Raw genomic sequence first — 22817 nt, 5'->3', positions numbered from 1 at the left:
AAATATATTTATGTTTTTGTGAAACAAAAACATGAGTTTTAAGTAATGGAACCTATTCTCGCCCAAGGGCTAAACCTTTTTCTCGCCCATGGGCGAAATATTTCAATATCGCTTTAAAATCGTTGAATTAAATTTAAATGAGTTAAGTGTTGTGTCATGATTCTTGAAAGAAATACATTTATGTATTTGTGAAACAAAAACATGAGTTTTAAGTAATGGAACCTATTCTCGCCCATGGGCTAAACCTTTTTCTCGCCCATGGGCGAAATATTTCTATATTGCTTTAAAATCGTTGAATTAAATTTAAATGAGTTAAGTGTTGTGTCATGATTCTTGAAAGATATACGTTTATGTATTTGCGAAACACAAACATGAGTTTTGAGTAAAGGAACATATTTTCGCCCATGGGCCTGCCCATAGGCCAAACCTTTTTCTCGCCCATGGGCGAAATATTTAAATATCGCTATAAAATAGTTGAATCAAGCTAAAATGAGTTACATTTTGTGTCGTGATACTTGAAAGAAATATATTTATGTATTTGCGAAACAAAAACATGAGTTTTAAGTAAAGGAACATATTCTCGCCCATGGCATGGGCTAAACCTTTTTCTATATCGCTATAAAATCGTTGAATTAAATTTAAATGAGTTAAGTTTTGTGTCATGATACTTGAAAGAAATACGTTTATGTATTTGCGAAACACAAACATGAGTTTTGAGTAAAGGAACATATTTTCGCCCATGGACCTGCCCATTGGCCAAACATTTTTCTCGCCCATGGGCGAAATATTTCAATATCGCTATAAAATCGTTGAATTAAGTTAAAATGAGCTACATTTTGTGTCATGATACTTGAAAGAAATATATTTATGTATTTGTGAAACAAAAACCTGAGTTTTAAGTAAAGGAACCTATTCTCGACCATGGGCTAAACTTTTTTCTCGCCCATTGGCGAAATATTTCAATATCGCTATAAAATCGTTGAATTAAATTTAAATGAGTTAAGTGTTGTGTCATGATTCTTGAAAGATATACATATATGTATTTGCGAAACAAAAACATGAGTTTCGAGTAAAGGAACATATTCTCGCCCATGAGCGAAATATTTCAATATCGCTATAAAATCGTTGAATTAAGTTAAAATGAGTTAAATTTTGTGTCATGATACTTGAAAGAACTACATTTATGTATTTGCGAAACAAAAACATGAGTTTTGAGTAAAGGAACATATTCTCGCCCATGGGCCTGCCTATGGGCCTACCCATGGGCCAATCTGGGCCTGAGTTTTTTAACCAATTTCTTTTTCATTTTTTCTTCCTTGGTATGTTCCCATGAAAACAGCATGTTTAATTCTGTAAATACCTTTGACCGTGACTGGGCAAAGACCGTAGAGTTTCTGGACTATTGGGTTTCCAGAATTAAAATGGGACGTGTTTTATAATGTCGTCCACGTTCAATTTCTAAATTGTGAGAACTAAGCCGAAAACGAGTCAATGTGGTTCTGAATTTATTTACTGTAATACTACGCAAATAGTCTCACATGAAATGGATGTTTTACACTGTGCATGGTAAGCCATTTGGGGGCTTTCAGATAAATCACTATGCCAAACCTGAAAAAAGTTGTCTTTTAACCGTTGACGTGACATATTTAAAAATACGGTTTTATTACCACATGCTTGAAAGAACCAGACATCACCAAATCCTGATCTAAAAATCACAGTTTTAAGTTTCGTTACCCAATTTATGTGGCCTTGATTATCGTACAAGCGCAACATATTGTAACATTTTGGGGGTAACGGGATTCCTGCATATTGAAAAGAGACAGGCAAAATTTGACACATTTCAAAACAGCAAGCACCTGGATAGAGTATCTACCACACTCGCCTTACACCCCATTGTTTGAAGTTGATAACTTTACTTTTAAAAGACGCTTACAGGCATACAAATGAACTTTTTCTAGTGGTTCTATGTCACTGAACCCCCAAATTTCGGCCCTGTATAAAAGTATTGGTGTTATCTTTGCATCAAATAATTTGTAGTAAAAGTGAGGCGAGTATGGTTTCAAGGAATGTATACTACTTAAAAGGACCATGAACAACTTTCTTGCCTGGATTGCAATAGTACTTAAAGCTTTCGACCACAGTAATCTATTGCTAAAATACAAACCAATATAACTGTATCCAGTAACTACTTCAACCGCATTTCCATCATAATAACATTTTTCATAACGCGATAAACCTCCCTTATTTTCAAAAACAACTATTTTTGTTTTCGATAAATTCACTGACATTTCCCATTTACAACAGCAATCATGCAAGATATTTAACTTCATTTGTAAGTTGTTGACAGTAAAAAATATGAATACATTCCGGATGTAACTGAACACCGAAACGACAATTTTGTTCCATTTCGGTAACCAATTCGTTTATAAAAAACTGAAACAAAAAGGGACTAAGCATACACCCTTGCCTCACACCCATGAAGCACTCAAATGTACCAGATACTCTGTTGTTTGAACGAACACAAGCTTTTACATTACTGTAGATGGATTGTAACATTTTACCCATTTTAGAACTCAAACCATGTTTGTACAATAGCTTCTATAGAAGACGACGCTGAATTGAGTCGAATGCTTTAGAGAAATCAATAAATGCTACATAAAATTTACCTCCTTTACGTGAAAGATAACGCTGAATGACAGAATTTAAAACAAAACAGTTATCAATAGTTGAATAATCTTTTCAAAATCCCGACTGACATTCAGATATTTTGTCAAGTGTTGCAGCCCAATACACTAGTTGTCTGTTCAGAATAGATGTAAAAACTTTACTGAGGATACTCAGGAGGCTTATAGCTCTATAGTTATCAGTAACAGGGGCGTCCCCTTTTTTATGTAATGGGATAATTATCCCAGTTGCCCAACATTCCGGAAAAAACACCGTTTTGGTAAATGCTGTTAAATATGATTTCTAAATAAGGTATTATAACAGCGGACGAATATTTTAGATATTCACTAAGAATGTCATCATGACCAGCTGTTTTATTATTTTTCAGGGCATTGATACTTTCAAAAAGTACGGATCTGGTGATTAGAGAATGTTATATGTCAAGTATATGTCAAGCACATATTCTGGACATGTCACTATGTCCTCCACCTAACCAAGATCATCCTGAATGCCCATCTGTTCGGAATACAGCGACGAGAAATAGTCCCCCCAGTCTTGTATATCAATAGGGTTGGGGCGTTGCGGTCGTCCAGACACACGCTTTATCATGTCCCAGAAACGTTTTGAGTCTCCCGCTGCAGCTTTTTCCGGGTCACTCCTTTTACATTGTGCATATTAATTGGTCCTTCTTTATTCTACATAGTGATCTGTATTCATTGCAAACTTTGTTATACTTAATAAGAATTGAGTTATCTTTAGTATTTCTAAACGCATTTAAATAATTGCACCGTTTATATTTTTTACAGAAACATTCATCATCATACCACGGTGAATGTCTATAGTTATCGCTCACTCGTAGAATAGCATCAGTTAATAGCGCGACTGCACCAGATACGTCTGTAAGAGATTATATATCTGTATTTTGACATTACATTTCGCGGATCGGGCCGCACGATTAAACTATCAATTGACGAAATCTTCAGAGCAGCTATAATCACCATATTGTTCGCGGATGTACACTGCCAGTTAATACAGCTCTAGACATCTCTATGACCATCTTGTTATAACATCACAGTTGAGCCCTATCGCTGTATGCATCACTACCACCGTCCTGTAATAACATCACAGTTAATCCATGTACCTGCATGCATCTCTACCACCGTCCTGTAATAACATCACAGTTAATCCATGTACCTGCATGCATCTCTACCACCGTCCTGTAATAACATCACAGTTAATCCATGTACCTGCATGCATCTCTACCACCGTCCTGCAATAACATCACAGTTAAGCGATGTACCTGTATGCATCTCTACCACCGTCCTGCAATAACATCACAGTTAAGCGATGTACCTGCATGCATCTCTGCCACCGTCTTGTAATAACATCACAGTTAAGCGATGTACCTGTATGCATCTCTACCACCATCTTGTAATAATATCACAGTTAATCCATGTACCTACATGCATCTCTACCTCCATCTTGTTATAACATCACAGTTAATCCATGTACCTACATGCATCTCTGCCACCGTCCTGTAATAACATCACAGTTAATCCATGTACCTGTATGCATCTCTACCACCATCTTGTAATAATATCACAGTTAAGCCATGAACCTGTATGCATCTCTACCACCGTCCTGTAATAACATCACAGTTAATCCATGTACCTGCATGCATCTCTACCACCGTCCTGTAATAACATAACAGTTAATCCATGTACCTGTATGCAGCTCTGCCACCGTCCTGTAATAATATCACAGTTAAGCCATGAACCTACATGTATCTCTAGTACGGTCTTGTTTTATAACATCACAGTTAATCCATGTACCTACATGCATCTCTACCTCCATCTTGTTATAACATCACAGTTAATCCATGTACCTGCATGCACCTCTACCACGGTCTTGTGTTATAACATCACAGTTAAGCGATGTACCTGTATGCATCTCTACCTCCATCTTGTTATAACATCACAGTTAAGCCATGTACCTGTATGCATCTCTATCACCATCTTGTAATAACATCACAGTTAAGCGATGTACATGTATGCAACTCTACCATGCATCTCTATCACCATCTTGTTATAACATCACATTTATGCCATGTACCTGTATGTATCTCTAGCATCGTCGTGTAATATATACAATCACATCGAGTTTTAACCTCTCTGGCAGCATTGTTCAAACAACACCTTTTTCTTAGTTACTGTTATCATGTAACAAATAAATATGCTTTTATGTGTTTTCGATTAGGACATGTTTACAAGCTAACCTGTTTTGTTATGCGCCTGGTGATCTAGATCCTGTCTTTAACCACAGGCAGTAAACAGTCACTTCCTCAGCATGGCATGGTGTGTTATCGTTTATTCTACAGAACAAAGAAGTTCAAAGGTTTGGAAACTATGAGCAGTACTTGACCTGTCAATCAAGAGTACGCGTATTTTATCGAGCAATACAGCAATGCACATTTGATAATGCTCACATCACAATTTGATGCTATATCAAGTAAATGATCACATCCTTGTATTATTGTTTGTTCAGGTGAATATTTGACAGACCTTCAGGCAGGGGTGTGGCTGTCTACAGAATATATAAGATAGAAGGGCAGGCTAAAGGTCATATGCATATCTACAAACATTACTACATATACAATACGATCACCAGTTACATGAAATGTCTATATTATTAATTCAAAGTATTAATTCGTCTCTTGTGATGTAAGCATGTTGTATTGCTACATATAATATGTGTACTCTTGATGCTCTCGATGCCTTCTCACAAACACACCGTGCCATGCTGATGTGCATTTTTGTATAATATTTGCTTCATAGAATACGTGTACTCTTGATTGACAGGTCAAGTACTTTCGGGTCCATAAAACAGATATTGACTACGTATTAAGTCCTTAACTATAAAATATGACCACTTCCATGCATTAATATTTTGTCAATGAGCAAAATCGTCCACTACTAATCTGTACATGGCCACAGGTGTGCGTTGATGTTTTGTATAATGATCACGACCATGCACTAATATTATGTAAATGTCCAACATCGTTCGATAATCCTTACCAGAACACACACCTACGACCCAAATGTCGCTACGCAAATGCACAGTATTACATTAAAGAAACGTATATAAATGAGATAAAGAGAGAACTTGACCTTATTTCTAAAATTATTTACAAGTGTTTGAGGATTACGTTATCAGCCTAGGCTACATTGAGAGTCGCATGTTGGTAGTTCCACGCTAGTCAGGAAGGGTTACTCCTACATCTAACGCTAGATTTGTGTCAACGCTATGCTTCTCATATTGTTGCTGTGTGCATGTGGACTGCCATGGCCTTCGGGGACGCTGGAGCTGATCAACAACGGCTACGAGGACTTTGTGGTTGCCATCAACGAAGACGTGCAAGAGGATACGGGGTATTTTAACCAGATAGAGGTAGGATATAGGTTGATTGTAAGAAAACAGTCGCAATGATCCGCTGACCGGATGGTCGAATTCAAACTTCGCCCCGACCAAAATGTAAAACATCTGCGACCTGTATTTAATTTATTTCCTCCTTTAACTGACAAACACTGATATAACTTTATTGCAGAGATTGTGTCGAATGAAAGTCCTTAAGATAAGATAATATATCATGCAGGAGTTTAAAGCAGAAGAGACTATTATTCTGGGTTACATTCCAATGCCTGCATTTGCAGTACATCATGACAGAAGCATCCGCATATTTGTATCTGGCCACCCGTCAGAGGGCGTACATACAGTCTGTCACAGTTCTTGTGCCTAACACTTGGAGTGACAATCACGTCAAATACACCGACCCAGGGGACGAAAGTTTTGACAACGCACACGTCAGGATCGACAAGGCTAACCCAACGCAGGGCCACAACCCCTACACCTTCCAGCCAGGCCAGTGTGGTGACCCCGGTCAATACATACACCTGACCCCCGAGTATGTCATGGACACCCCGGGTATAAACAGGGAAATAAACTGGGGGAACCCTGGTAAGTCTTTATTTCCGTTGAATAATAAGCCTAAATTAAGCAATGAATACTATGTGAGTAATACATTACGCCGCATTTAGTACTCTCAGAGATTTACACATATGGGAATCGAACCGTTGGTTGGACGAGCCAACACTATCCCCACTGGGTTACCAAATAGCCCGTAGTTTTGAATGGACTGAAATAGAAGTAGAAAGTTGTAGCTGGCTGAGATGATAATAAGGCCTCATAATTAAGATTTTGTCCGAATTTGACCACAATACTTTGTTTTTGAAACCACATTGTGCTTGGACATTAACATGGATTCCATATCTTATATATATCATAAAAAATTAGGGGATATTTTGATTTGAGATGATAGAACAATGTCTGGAAATGAAAATAATTAATTGTTGTAACAAGAACATTTCCGAACAAATCAAGCTCCCAAACACAACATTGTGACAGTTATGAAACACGTGACCTCGGACAGCATGTGCTAGGATGCATATGCCAGATTTACCATTGTCACTCAGGCTCGGTTGCAAGCAGACGCATATTGTTTTCTTGGAACCAAACGCTCAAAGACACTTTATTAATCATATTTAATAATTAAGGAAGAAACAGTATTGATCATGTGACGTCTGCAACGTGTTGAACGTTTACATACCATAGGCATGTTGCAGGTTGGCAAACAGAATAGTGTTGCCCAAACGCTGCATGTTTCTCAATCTGTCATCACCAGATTGTGGGCCCCATACCAACAAACACATAACGTCGATGATCGACGCCGCTCTGGGCGCCCAAGGGCAACAACTGCAGCCCAGGAGAGATTAGTCAGAACGATGGCTTTAAGAAATTATGACCCAAACATGAATCCAGCTGACATTGGTCGACTCATCCGAAGTATGCCTCTAGGATTCGTGCATGTCTGGCCGACAGAGGCGGTTTTACCCGATATCAGTGACGTTGGCTGTAAACTGTAAATTTCGAATTTGACCCCGACCTCTTTAACTACCTAGTGCGTCACCATCTCATCACACCAACTATTAGGAGGGGGGGATAATAAGTATTCCTCATTCATCACATTTCTCCCTTCATTTTACGAAAAGGTTTCACGAAATATTTTTTTTATGCAGCCAAGGGTGATTTGAGTGTGTACTGAACCAACGCGTTTGTTTGTGTGTTCTGCTCATTGGAGCTAGTATCCAAAGTTTCAACTGGAAATAGTCAAACATGACTGAATCAAATTAAGGGTCAATATAATTAAGCCGAGAGTACATGTATATGTAGCATGTACATGTTGCTTATGTCTCAACGTTACAAGAGGTATGAGATTTTTTCTGTTGTAAAGGTTTCTTGTATTACACATGTGTTTCTAATCGGGAACTGTAGTCATTAAAACACATGTGCTTATAACGTCCTAAGTAAAGTAGCTGAAGTGCATACTACTTTCCCAATAAGTTACACAGAGGCGCGGTTACAGCATTCAATTTGGAGGCATTGCGCGTTCTCTTAATGTCCTTGTACAGTATTGATATGTTTTTTCCCAACCACAAGAGATATCATTCAGTCGGAAGTGTATATATTAACCTTCTTCTTACGGTATCTGGGGGCATAAAGTTTTCTGCTTTAACGTTGTCATGCAATAGACATGTTTCCTCCCAACCGGAATGTATGTCATAAAACCGGAAGTGCATATAACTTTTTTATTTGAGGGAGCTAGAGGCATAGGCATTTCTCGTTGATATTATACTGCATTTATATGTTTCCCCAAATCAAAATGACTTGAAATGATGTCATTAGAGTAGATATAACAGTTTCCTCATTGTTTCAGTGGTATTCTAATCTGGATTGAGGTTGTAGTACTTGTGTATTTCACCAAACAGAAGGTAATGGGATCAGACCGGAGATGCGTGGTGGCACGTAATGATTTCAGACATTTCAGATACAAGTTAAAGAACATCGGGACATGCGGAATTATACAGGATTATTGAACACATCTGTCTCTTGGGTATATTTTTAGGTGCAAGGCATATAAAATCAAAAAGTATTTCTGAGGGATTTTGACGAAGAACTTGAAATCATACGCGCATTCTGGTTGGTTTGTCGTATTTTCGCACATAACATTCATCGATCAGGGGACGAGTCTTCTTGCAGGTTACGGAAAGGGGCAAGTGGTGACAAATGGATTTCAGGGGCCTTCTAGAAACGGCCGGGATTGGCCTGCTTCAGGTTGTAGAAGATCTTGTCGAGTTATTTAAATAATCCATCGGCGATAGGAGAATGTGCAAATCCCCACAATTCTCCGTGAAGAGTCTCTGTTAATTGTCGAACTTAGTTGAGATGCTATGGAATGTCTTCGTGGGAATGTAAAACAATCGTTTGTACAGTGTACCACATGGATAAACGATTTCAAGAAATAGGAAAGTTACCAATGGCATGTCTTGCATCATTTTTGACACTCTCAATGCAACTCTCATTCTCAGGTCGGGTAGTGGTTCACGAGTTCGCTCATCTCCGTTACGGTGTGTTTGACGAGTACGGCACCCCAGGGGATCACCAACACCCAGCGTTCTACTTGTCTGACAAGGGGAAGATTATTCCAACGAGTTGCACGACGGAAGTTACAGGGAACATCCGAAATAGTCACACGGGAGGACCGTGCAAAGTAAATACGACAAACAACATGCCTGAGGATAACTGCGACTTTATCATCAATGAAACTGGAAGTCCAGCCATTGCGTCCGTGATGTACATGCAATTGTTGAAAAATGTAAGAACATAGACAGGAGTGAGTGAGTGAGTGAGTGAGTGAGTGAGTGAGTGAGTGTTGTTTTACGCCGTTTTCAGCAACATTCTAGCACTACCACGGTGGGGACATTATAGGAGGTATGATCCAACGGCGGGTCCCCAGTCTAGATAATCCGTCGAAACATTAAAATTTAGCTTAAAGGGCGAAATACCTGCAAAACATATATGAAAGGACCACAGAAAATCAGTGATGACAGCAGGTGTTCGCGAAAATGGTAAGCATGTCCTGTCCTTCCGGTAACATCCGCCATACACACACTTTGCATAGAAAAGTAAATATTTACCGCCTGACGCCGCACACGTTAGTGCTCCTGTGGGCGATGAACCAGGAAATCTGGTGACACGACACTGTATTTTTTGTTGAAATTAATGAACACGATATGTTAATTTTGAATTACGTCCGCTGTGTATAAGTGCAGAGATTTTGCTGCTTATAAGTAAAGAAAACCGTTTAAGAAATATATGCATTTTGCAACTCAGTAGTAACATTTCTGGTTGAGTGCACAGCAAAAGTTCTCTATATTACCTTCAATTGGCAATGGAATCACCCAATGTAAAATGAACACGATTTGACTGTAGCCTTTTGTTAGACATGACAAGTGTCTTAGTTTTTATTTCGAAACATAATAAACTACGTATATTTTTCACTTTATTCAGAAACAACTTGTCATGTGAAATTTAACTGTGGGTTAATCATGAAATTTATATTTACTTTAGTTGGCTGTACTATATCCCAGCCCCACGGCTTCAGGGGAGAGTTGTCTTGCCATGTGGTCAATATTGATGCAGTGTTTCGAGCCAAGTATCTTTTAAGAACATGAACTCACTTAATGTTAGACATTGGTACACGTCACTTCTATAGAAAAATCCAAGGTCTACTTGTGGCACTGAGGAGTTGATATGATGAATAAAGGGAGATAACTCTTTGTATATGCATCTTCAATATTACAATGAATGTAGCGTTTCGGTGTAGATACTAACACCGTTATCAAGCAAGTGATGTACAGACATGTGAACTAGGAAGGTTATATACTTGGATAATTGATTCTTTGAAAGGCATTTAGAAGTGATACACATAAGGAAGAGAATTTTTGGATGTCAACTTCTTTAATAAAGAACACGTCGTTACGTCTGTTTTAATAGTGTGATAAAAGAGATTATTAGCCTCGTGCTTGACTGTATCGTAAATGTCATATATTAGGAATGAAAGAAATGTGCATTATGCTCGCCAAAGGATCGATTAAATCAATTTATTTCCTACAATATGATGCTTAATACTAGGAAACACAGTTGGCTTTTATTCAAAGGGGGGTAACAATGAGAGGAGTACAAAGTGCTTGGACCGCCAGTTGTGCTTCAATTTAAACAACTTGTCACTTGTTACAATGTTAATATAATCTGGTTGTCATCAAGTACATAAACACGTTTCACCAATATATACATTTATATATGTCCTTATTATCACTGAATCGACCAAACTTGATTTCAGGTGACCCATTTCTGTGAGAGCATCACCACAGATCCACATCTGCAGCACAACCCTGACGCCCCAAACATGCACAATAAAATGTGCCCTGGTCGAGGAACGTGGGATGTCATTAAGAATCACCCTGACTTCCGCACCTCTAACCCCTCGCGACCCATCCACACCACCACTCCCACATTCAAGTATATGTACAACAGGAGAGGCTACTGGTTCGACGGGACAGAGAAGTGCGGGAGGAGAGTCGTCTTGCTGCTTGACCTGTCTGGGTCAATGAAGAAGGTTCGTTTCTTTAGAATACATGCTCACAAACAAGTTACACAAAATTGTAGTCCTTAGCTTGAGCGAAATCTCGCCACTACAACAAAGTTACAGTGGTATTAAAGAAACCAACGAGTATTGATGTTAGGAAATATAACTTTTGCCATATAGTGCAAATTGTTGTTCGTATCGAATGGCTACCGTTATACATAAACATAAAACTATGTTTATGTACCCCCCACCCTTCCCCCCAAAAAACGGAACGCATATTTGGTTTTCAAGAGATTCATTCTGTGACTTGAAAGGTTTGGAGTGCATGCGTGTGTGTGTGTGTGTATGTTTGTGCGTGCGTGCGTGCTTGCGTGCGTGCGTGGACGTGTCTGTGTGGAGTGGATGGCGGCAACATTTTAACATGTGCTTGGCACGTCACTATCTCAAACACGGCAGAAAAGCCTAGTACCGTGTACCCACCTTTGAATCCTTGTAGAATAGCTTTCCATTAGTCGTTTCTTCCTGAAAGCGTGTCGTGCTTGCTGTAAATCCATGGCCCTTGTTGAGGATGACGTAAACATCCAACAGATGCTCAGTTGGGTTGAGATCCTGTGCGCTCTGGAAATTAGTCTGTCTACAGACACGTTATGTATGGGGACGAGCATTGTCATGCTTAAGAATGGGAGATCATTAGTGATGCCATATTACTGATATCGTCCCGAAAATCGGGATATTGTGCTCTGGCCAACGTTGAAGCTTGCTGTTGAGCAAGTGTTTCACCAGCTTCAAATCTACTTATAGCGTTATTTCTCACAGTATTACTGCGTTAACGGAATGATTTGTGAAAACGATATGTCATTAACTTGCCCAAGAAACCCGTCACTCAGTCCATGATTTGCAGAATGAAGTCTGAAGACAGTCACCGAAACACTACAAACTTTAGATCCCAAACACAACTATGATACCCGTATGAAATAGACACCATCGAATTCTTGTTTGTTAATTTGTAGCAATCTTCAAACATGACTGTATACCTTTTTTAGCCCTACATTTTCTTTACTGTATTTGAAAGGAGAAACCAAACAATTGTTTCTTTTCACAATACATCTTTCTAAGGACAATTTTTGTTCTAAAACCAGAGGCCAAATTTCCTAAAATAATATCCAATGGTCGATCCATTATCTCTCTCTTGCCCTTACATTTCACGTTTGTGAATACGGCCGACACATGATGCCATTATTTGAACACTTATTCAAAGTTGGGACGCTATTGCAGAATGACAGGTGGTTCAAGCAAAGGCAGACAGCTGACAAATTCATCAATGACATCCTGCCCATCGGGTCCAATGTTGGCGTGGTGACCTTCTCAGATGATGCTCATGACTGGACACAAATAAGCCCACTAAAGGACGAAACTATAAAGAAACAGGTTGCCGGTGGACTACCGCAATATAAAGATGTGAGAGGCGGTACAGCAATTGGGCTGGGCATCCAGCATGCCTTGAATGTGAGTAACTGTCAAAGACATATTGAACGACGGAATTGAGTTATTGCTGCTTCCAACACCTAAACTATATCATGTCTAGCGTTTATGTTAATTTGGCTGCGTGATATAAATGTCTTACACTCAAGGGAAATTGTGTCAATCCAATCCCACCGGCCGCCCGATCCATAACTTTGTGTAAGTGACGGGTTCACCGGTAGGACAGGGCATGATTATCCTTTTCGCAAACACGTGCTGTCATCACTGAATTTTAGTTGTCCAGTCATATAATTTACACCAGTTTTTTGCCTTTAGAATCAATTCTGTTATTCTCTGGCGTTGACATTATATTATATTTGTACTACAAGCAGAGGTTGCTGGGCACATATTCCAACCCGGAATCCTAAAAAGGGGAAGAGGGTTTCAAATCAACTTGTGGTATATGCATTTTGTATCATAGGAAGGTGTTTTGCATCATAAATACATTATGGTTATACGGTATTTTAGTGTAAGATTACAATACACAATAGATGCTCGGCAAGACTGGTGACTCCAAAACGGGCCGTATTTTGCTGATGACTGACGGCGAGGAGAACAAGGCTCCATATGTGGCCAGCATCATGCAGGACATCCTGGCTTCAGGGGTCGTGGTGCACACAGTTGCGTACGGCAAGCAGGCATCAAAGACGCTCGAGGAGGTGTCGTCTCAAACAGGTGATCCGACGTGTGCGATAGTTGTTAACATACTTGTGTCATTGGATGATGATGGTTACTTCATTTTACGAGAGGTTCCTCTTGAGTCGATTTTGCACTTGGTTGTTTCCAAACAGTTCGTGTATTTGCCGAAATCTGTTCAGTTGTCAAAACGGTGTTAAGTTGGATTTGTAACCCGGAAATATTATAGACTTTTCACAGAGATTGCATACTACTCTTGATCTTTTTTCCAGTCCAAAATGTGGCAAAAAACATAGCATCAGATTCGTTACTATAATTCCTCGAAGCGTACTATAATATCTAAATTTGACCATGCAGTACACATATTTTGTGTCGACAGGGGGACTGTACGCGTATTTCTCTGAGGGTAACGCCTCCAGTAGTTTGGACTCCTCCATACAGAGACTCTGGGACGACGTGGCAGTGTGTAAGGAGCGGAGGCAGATTGAAGTACGTGCCCAGTCAAACATCAACACGATTTGGATCACCTCTTTTGTAGGAATTCCCAAAACATAACAGTTCAAAATTATTTGTTTTCTTCTACGTATAGCTTAAAACATACCCACTATTTGTATCAATTATTTTTCTTCGCTTGAAGAGAAACTGTGTTCCACGGTCCAGTCCTTGTCACGACATTCTAATCTGGCCAGCTGAAGGAGGGCAGACAAAACATTGTGACGGAATCATAAGGAGGCGTTTGAAACGGGCACTATTTGGCCAAAATGAAATGGCAAAGTCAAAGGCCTTAGTATAGTTTTTAAAAGATTTTATAGTGAACACGTGAACACATTACCAAACATGACGCTTCGGTGACCAAAATGATATAGTGTTTGTTTACACTTCACTTGTCTTTGCGTGTGTTTGTTACGGGTGCCACCGATGGGTCAGGAAACGTTACCCTTTTCGTGAACACCGGGTATCATCACTATTTCATAGCGATTAATATACACATGCTTATGATATAGTCGGAATCATGTATGGACTGTGCTTTTTAGCAGAGATTTCTTATGATTATGGAAAGGATTTTGTCGCTCATATATCATCATGATCTTTTCCTCAAGATTTACCGCTCGAGTACTGAATTACTCTCCAGCAACGTTGACTACAGTGGGAACGTGGACATAGACGATACCGTTGGTCTGGACACAGTATTTGTTTTCACTCTGCCAAGAAAAGCCAATGTTGATGTATGAATACATTCTAAAATTCACCATAACAGCAAATACACATTAAAACGCTGAATTTCAATAATTCTTTGTAAATAAATTTGCATTTTTAGACAAACGAGAATATAGACACTACATATTGTTAAATCTAACCACTAACTATATAAATGAATTGTTATTTTTAGAGCTTATTGTAATGTTTTATATCAAAACGGTTGAGTGTATTTATTATGTGAACAGGTTCGGCTGAGAAGCCCGGGCGGACATGTTTACGACAGTAGTTATTCCGGATACCACCATGACCTCATAATCAACATCGTCAGATTTAAGCTACAGATACAAGCTGATGAGGTGCTGCGACCTGTGTGCTAGCATAGAACATAGGGAGCTTTAAAAAGTTTCATACATATACAATAGAATGCATTTGTTGTGATACAGTTAAGTGTGTAATAATTTGTATTCTACCTGCCACGTTCATATGATAGCATTGTAGTCAAGATGAAATGAACCGAACGACTATTTTTTAATAGCTGTGAATAGGTATTTCAGACTGGAATTTCAGGGTGGGGTGTGGAGGCACGCTCGGCCCAGCCATCTAAGGCGCCGCTATTCGCTGTGGGTTCGAATCCCGGTTCTCCCGGTTATATTTCTAGGTTTGTCAGCACCATACCCATGCTCTAGGGTTTCAGTAAACTGTTAAACGTCAGAGAATTACACACTTCAACATCAAGGTGACACACCGTGATATAACTGGAATACTGTTATTCTCATAGTATTGATGCAGTGTATTCCTACTTAACATTGGTACAAACAATCGTTCAAATGTATGTAATGCCCATGGATGAATAATATCAACTAGGTATTGATACGCTTTATTGCGTAGCTTGTTTGGTATTTGATGTTCAGACAGGCTTGTGGACCTATACTGTGCGCAGTTCAACAGCGGGACCGGAAACCCTGGGAATAACTGTGACATCAAGGCCACGTGACAGACATGGCAGCTATGAGTTCCTGACATGGCTTAGTGACACCAGCGTAAATGCCACGTCACCTCCGGTTGTGTATGCGCATGTACACAAAGGTTACTCTCCTGTTATATACGCAGATGTCAGAATATCTATTGAAAAACCTGGTGGTCAAGTTGAGGTTATCAAACCCTTGGACAATGGAATACGTGAGTCTTATGTGTTGCATATTCGTGGCAGACATCAGTGTGCGTAGTTTGGTGTTTTTTTACGCCGCCCCCTGTGAAGATCTTTGTTAGTATTGGACTTTAGCAGCACATGCTTGTCGAAAGAGGCGACTAACGGGATCAGGTGGTCAGGCAGTTGATTGATGTGGTTGTATCCAATTTGCCTAGGTCCATGCTTATGAAGTCAATCACTGGATTTACTTGTCCAGGTCGATTATTTGCAGACTGGAATAGTTGGAATGTTGCTGAGTGCAGCGTTTTAAAAGAAACAAAGCAAAATCTAACGCCGCTTTCAAAACAGTTCAGTTATATAACGGTGTATCAGTCTTAAGGGAAACTTGGCTCGAAGTCCTGGTCCTAGAAAATTGTAAACCAGTCATTCAGTCATTATGTTGTATTGAGCATGGGGCTTAATGAAGACGGGTACAACATCATCAACAACAACAACAACAACAACAATAAAACAAATAAAACGTTGCTATATAAGCGTATAAGTGCAATAATCTTTGGACGATAAGTTAAACCCCATTTCACCTCACTTATTGGTGGCACAGGTAGTCCAGTTGCCTCAGTTACACAGTTGCCTTTGCATCACAAGGATCCATTCGTTATGGGCTAGAATCGCAATCGTCCTCATCATCCTTGCTCTGTAGGATGACGTGACACTGGCGTAAAACGAGGGCCAGGGTAACAACATGCATGAGTGCCGTTTTTCGGTATGACGATACCGAGAATCGAATCACAGACCTTCCGAGCTCCGGGCCTGCTCGGTTGGCATCAATACTAGTAAGAGGCAATGAACCTACGTATATCATAGACAACATAAGCACATGGCAAATGAGATGATTGATACATAAATGACGGTCTTTCCTTACAGGATTATCGCAATGTAACTATCCGAGAAGAGGTAATGGAGTCAAGACCCTAATTCACCTCGTCTATGTTCATTCATCTTTACCAACACCAAAGATATAAACATTCACATTCACATTCAAAAGTTATTCTGCGTTTGCCTACCACGAAATATGATACCACTGCAGTACCTGCTATCTGTACTTTCAATAGACATTTTTTTATACACAAGCTCCTGACAACACTAGAAACGACGGTGTCTACACCAGCTATGTGATCGCCTTCGACTCAAATGAAAGGTACTCTCTTGACGCCAAAGTCAGCAACGTTCCTGGAAAGACATTCGTCGTTGTCGCTGCTGGTGGATCAGGGAGAGCCTTCTCCAGACTTAGAAGTAAGCCAGTAATGCAGCCAGTATTAGGGCATATCGTCCACACAATACCCATTACACATCGATCCCATAGATGCGTGTAGGTTATGCGTAGTACGAGGGGTGTTGCTACGTTCTGAGCGACACATAGAAAGACGTGACCTAAAGTAGTACGAGGGGTGTTGCTACGTTCAGAGCGACACATAGAAAGACTTGACCTGAAGACATTAATCTGATTTTTGTTTAACATAATCCCCATGCACATGTCCCACAGTTTCGTGGAAGTCCTCTTGTCTATCCAAAAACTTCTTCACATCTGTTATGACGTCATAGTTCGAGTCGCTATGGGTTCCTGCTAGACCTTTCTTGATGCTCCGTGTAATATCCGTCCTTTTGGAAGATAGTCCAACAAGATCACACCCTTGGCATCTAAAAACACAGTGGGCATATGATGTCAAATGCTTAAATTGTTTTTACTGTTGTTTTGGATCGGGCTGGAAGTGCTGAACCCAGGTTAGATCCATTGCCACAAATCGGAGGACCTTCCTTGATCAGTTTCAAACAGAGCTAATTATAACGAGACATATTGTGCCTGGTGCGTTTGTGATCAGATGTCAGAAGCTTTGGAACCCATCGAGCTGATTCTTTCTTCATTGCCTTCTCATAACTGTGATAATGGAATGTTGAAGTGCCTACTGAACTGGCAATATGACTCTCAGTCATTCGCCGGTCGATCATCACCATATCGAGGATTCTCAGGATCATATCTAGTGACGCTGACGGCTCAGAAATTCCAGGACGTGGGTCGTTTTCACGGCTTTCCCTGTCATGCCTAAGTACTCTCCTGCCCACTTTTTACTGCGGCATAGGAAGGGGCATCCTCCTCATCTCCTTCCCAAACAGAACTGTCTGGTAAGCATTATGCATATGATCATCAAATTTCGTCTGTGGGGGACGTTTTAACCTCTAGGTGAGGCCTTCTACACCTTTTGTGAAGGTTGCCCAGCATCGTGTGTGTGAAAGCTCAAAGAGGATCATGTTGAAACACAATTAGCAACAAACTCCATCAACGCGGTCCATCATAGTTAGGCTCAGAACATTGTCAACCCTCGTAACACGTGTCCTGTTAACCGCCTATAGGTGCATCTTAAGATAGAATAGTGATTCCTTGTGACATTTCCCCAGGAGGAAATTGGAGGACCGCCTTGAAGTTAGTAGCTACCAACTTCAGCCGGACCTTTTCCCCCGGGGTAATGGATGTTACAGGGGTCATCACCGGGCGGGACCGCATACCCCCTGCTACTATAAAGGATCTGAGTGTGGAGGCTGTTAGCGCAGAAACCTGTACCTTCACCCTGAAGTGGACTGCGCCTAGAGATGATTCAAATCACGGGAGAGGTAAGTCCGGCACCAGTCAGTAATATTTCAGACCGCCTCCGTGGTCTAGTGGCAGAGCGTCCGCACGGAGAGCGGAAGGTTCGTGGTTCGATCCCCGGCCGCGTCATACCAAAAGACGTTAAAAGATGGTACTTGGTGTTACCCTGTCTGGCGCTCGGCATAAAGGGGCTAAAACAAGGACTGGTCGGCTCGGAGCCAGTATACTGTGTCTGAGTGGGGTATTCATGTTAAACTGCGGCATGGTATCTCAGTGAGCTTGCACTATAAATCGGCATCAGTCCGGACTAGTACAAGCATACAAGCAGCCACACACACACGTGCATGCACGTCGCTATATTAGTGCAATAATCTTGGACGCGACGTTAAACCCAATTTCACCCAATAACATTTCAGTTATGTCACGCTATCCTGTCAATAATGTACTCTTGGACTGACAATCCAGTTGTTTGATCGTCATGCCACACAATCAATTATTTCTCTCTATCCGAATTGACCGCTCAATCCAATGTGGTTGTCTTTAACGGCAAGCAATAAATCTGGGGATCTATCCTTACCCGGGGTTATGAAACACAAGCTAGGTAGAATAGCATGGTGATTGTGCATGGTATTGAGGAATGAAATTAACTATTTACATATATATATACTTCTAGTATGCCTTCCATTGTAGCTATTCTAGTATGCCTTCCATTGTAGCTGCACGCTATGAGATAAGATTTGGGAGAAGTTTTCGGGAAATGAGGAAGAGTTTCGATGAAGCAATACTCGCAAAGGCTACGTTCCTGGATGGTCCTCTTGTACTCAACACAGCCGGGGAAGAACAACTAGTGGACATTAGTGTGCCACCACATGCAAATCTAACTACCCTCATATTCGGTGTCAAGACGTTTGATGATGCCGGACTGCATTCAGAGTTATCGAACCTGGTGTCGGGAAGTCTGAAGCCGATTCTTTTACCAGGTGGCGCTGTAAATGAGGGTGAAAGCAAATCCCCGCAACAACAAACAACAGGTCATCATAATTAGTTCCACCATTGTGGCTCTCCTGTGTTTGATGCTAATTTTAATAGTCATTGTGCTCAGAAAAAGGAAAATGCAGAAACATTAGGCCAGCGCAAAACACAATAATGATATCGCCCCTCCTTCAGTCGGTCAACAGACTAGAATAATTTAAAAGAATTGTTGATGACTAATATATTTGATTTATTCATACGTATGATGCCACGAACTGTAGGTTTTCATATGCGGATTCAAAATGGATGGGCGTGGGGATGGGGATGGGTGGAGATGTATGCAGAGGTGCATACCCCCTTTTTGAAGCACACATAATCATTTCGTGAAATGTTTTTAAGCAAAATAATTTTGGCTTAAAAACGGAAATTGATTTCCGAATGAATTATTTGCATTCCTCCAGTATTTTATAAGTGCACGCAGCACACCACCACCAACATTGTCAAAAAGCTGTATCAACGCCGCTTGGTTATAGTATTGATAAGAAGAAATATTAGGATGCACGTACATTCAAACTTTTTCAATAAATCATGATTCAGATTGAGTGGATGTTCTATTTTTTCGGAGTTGTTTTGATGTTTCGGGCATTATCAGAAGGGATATCCCATCATGGTAGTCGACTAGGAAAAGATTCCTTTCAGGAATTCGTGACAATAATCCAGCCTTGTAAACCACTGATGCATCCACAATCCAGGACCCAATCAACGTCAAACATGGTTTAATAACTTCCTATCTTTAGGAAGTGAGTCATGAATATTTTGTATGTGTTCAAAGTCGCTTGCATTGAATTTCGTCGCGAGTAAGGGGCGCACACTGTTTTGCCATCAGGTTTAATGCCTGGTCTTTTTCTATAAAGAATGACTTTTCATTGCATTTTGTCGTTACTAGTATTTAAATCAGATCTCGGTAAATGTGTATTTGAATCGGATTCTGGTTTGGATGCAAATGTGGGAATAGTGTAGAATGTTTGTAACGCGAAGAGATGATGATATTAATTAGACATACCATTTTAAAGGTGACACAACCTTTCCATAGAAACAATAGATGGGTTCAGAAATTAGAATGATCAATACCCTGAAATGTCGTTTGCTTGTTGCACGCTACACTCAGCAATATGACGGCGGTCTGTAAATAATTGAGTCTGGACCAGACAATTCAGTGATTGATATCATCGGCATCGATCCACGCAGTTGGAATACGATGACATGCATCAACCAAGTCAACGAGCCTGACAAGCCGATCCCACTTACGACAAGCATGGGTTGCTGAAGATCTATTTTAACACGGGTCTTCACAGGTCCCCTAAAATGTAGTCTGATTGACACGTAATTGATAAGTTCGAATATTTGAAAAAGTACAATGATAACATGCTCGAGAATAAAGTGGTAAACATATGGGGCAAGCCCATACGGAGGTGAATGAGTATGTGAGTCAGTGAGTTGGGTGAAACGATCTTTTGAACAGATACATCGTGGCATCTCAGCTAAATGTAGATTAAACCATAAAGTGATGCAGGTCGTAAATTGGCGTTCACCACGTTGGTGAAACTCACTACCACGGACATGGTTCTGATAAACGCACGATCAGCAAATGCGGGAACGACAAACGGACTCAACTCTTCCCAGCGAATGCGGTGCGTCGTAGCCGATGGACTCCCGCAACTGGATTAATCAGTGCTTGAATTTAACAGTTGTTTTAGTGCCAAGCATTAACTCCTGATACTGACACCATATTTATGTCTTGAAATGGATAATTAACGTTGCACGTTTTCATTAACCTAAACAATAAAACACTGATGCAGCTATAGATAGTATCTGTTAATGATCGTATAATGGTTCCGTCGTGACTGTCAGACAAAAGCACAGTTTATTTATCATCGTCGGTGATTGCATATAAGGGTAAGTTCCCCTACCTTGCTCGTATCTTGTACACAGCATCAGACTTCACAATCATGTCACTCGTTACAGACAATATAACGACAACATCGGACATCAACTTCCTCGACGGATTGGACCTATTCCAGTTGAAAGACACTATTCGACTAACATTAACATTGAACAATATCTTGCTGTGCGTCCGTCTGATAGGCATTGTGCTTAATATCCTTGCTCTCTTGGTGTGGACTTCGAAAGAAATGAAATCGGTGACATCAACGTACCTTATCTCCATCGTCTGCTTCGACCTGGTGTACCTTGTGTCATACGTTGTCAGTAACATCATGATAATCTGCAATGTGTGTCTAGTCAAGCCCACGCTCTGGGTAACGGATCTTGTAATAATGGGCGCCATAAACTTCGGCTTGTGTGGCTCGATCCTAACAACGGTGGCGGTATCATTCGAAAGATACATCGCTATAGCGTACCCGTTCAAAGTCAGGTTCATATGTACAACACGAGTCGCCGGTATTATGGCAGCTTTGATTTTTAGCGTGATTACGGCATATGTCACATTGGATTCTGTTCACGCGCTTGACATGTACATACCTCTTCCCCCGACGCTTGGTCTCAAGGACGTGATGAATGCCGACAACGCAACAATAACTGCCCTAGGGGAATACCCGCTCATATTATTCTCCTGTGTGTACTTCAACGCCAAAGACGTCTTAAACGACTTTCCACTGAGTCATAACATCCTAGTATACATAATACCTTCATGCCTCCTGCTCATCATCAATATCCTCATCGTCAAGAACCTCCGGACTGCCCAAAGCATCACCTCATCTAGAAACCCAGCAGCTGAGTTGGCCAAACGTCGGCTCATCAAATCCGTGGTAGCCATCAGTTGTATGTCCTTGATTGCCTACCCGACATCCTTCCTGATGTTCTTCATTAGCCAGTATCACGTTACATCTGAGGCCTCCCAATTCAGCATGATGATGTTTATTGAGGACATGGTACACGCTCTCAACAGCAGCATAAACTGCCTGTTGTACTGTCTGATTGGGAAACGATTCAGATCAGTTTTCATGAAACTCCTGTGTGGAGGCTGCCGGCGACGACAATCACGTCCTCAAAGAGCCCCTGTCTATGTCATCAGCTCCAATGACAAGAGTTCAAGTACAAGACATTAATACAACTATGTACTAACTATGTAGGAGGCGATTTGTTCCGAGATTTTGTTGTACATGTTCATTCAGAAAATTGGATTTGTGTATTTCTGGACTAGAGGAACAAGTATGTCTGCCGATATTTGCACTGTGAGTTATCTTAATGATACAAACATGTTGTTAAATGACCCTGATATATATCTTCAATAGTTAACTTTATTTCTATAGACTGTAATCTGTGACTGTAATACCACGTGTTCGATTTAACTGGACGCTTTGTGGCTTATTTATGTATTGTAATTAGTGTACTATTTCACTTTGATTATTTTAAAACAATAAAACAAGCCATTCCTAACTTCATATCTCTCTTTATTTCTTTTTTTC

At 40.4% G+C, this 22817-nt stretch overlaps 2 protein-coding genes across 2 annotated transcripts; both read left to right on the top strand.

The window, feature by feature from the left end:
- Nucleotides 1-4373: 4373 nt before the first annotated feature.
- LOC124139707 (calcium-activated chloride channel regulator 1-like) lies at nucleotides 4374-19927 on the top strand. The gene is made up of 13 exons (XM_048400498.1): nucleotides 4374-6111; nucleotides 6375-6678; nucleotides 9147-9433; nucleotides 10961-11236; nucleotides 12482-12712; nucleotides 13219-13402; nucleotides 13743-13852; nucleotides 14464-14589; nucleotides 14809-14919; nucleotides 15475-15742; nucleotides 16845-17006; nucleotides 18168-18380; nucleotides 19074-19927. Exons 1-13 carry the CDS (start codon nucleotides 5968-5970, stop codon nucleotides 19400-19402), a joined length of 2745 nt encoding a protein of 914 aa, XP_048256455.1. The 5' UTR covers nucleotides 4374-5967; the 3' UTR covers nucleotides 19403-19927.
- A 1933-nt stretch (nucleotides 19928-21860) lies between these two features.
- On the top strand, nucleotides 21861-22457 carry LOC124139780 (sphingosine 1-phosphate receptor 3-like). Its single transcript, XM_046507105.2, has one exon. The coding sequence runs from the start codon at nucleotides 21861-21863 to the stop codon at nucleotides 22455-22457; it is 597 nt and encodes a 198-aa protein (XP_046363061.2).
- The last annotated feature ends 360 nt before the right edge of the window (nucleotides 22458-22817 follow it).

The sequence above is a fragment of the Haliotis rufescens genome, unplaced genomic scaffold (assembly GCF_023055435.1).
Source record: "Haliotis rufescens isolate VD_foot unplaced genomic scaffold, xgHalRufe1.0.p SCAF_1, whole genome shotgun sequence".
In the NCBI taxonomy this organism is placed as follows: domain Eukaryota; kingdom Metazoa; phylum Mollusca; class Gastropoda; order Lepetellida; family Haliotidae; genus Haliotis; species Haliotis rufescens.
Note: the sequence above shows the minus strand (reverse complement) of the source record. Positions and strands in the feature narration are given on the sequence as shown.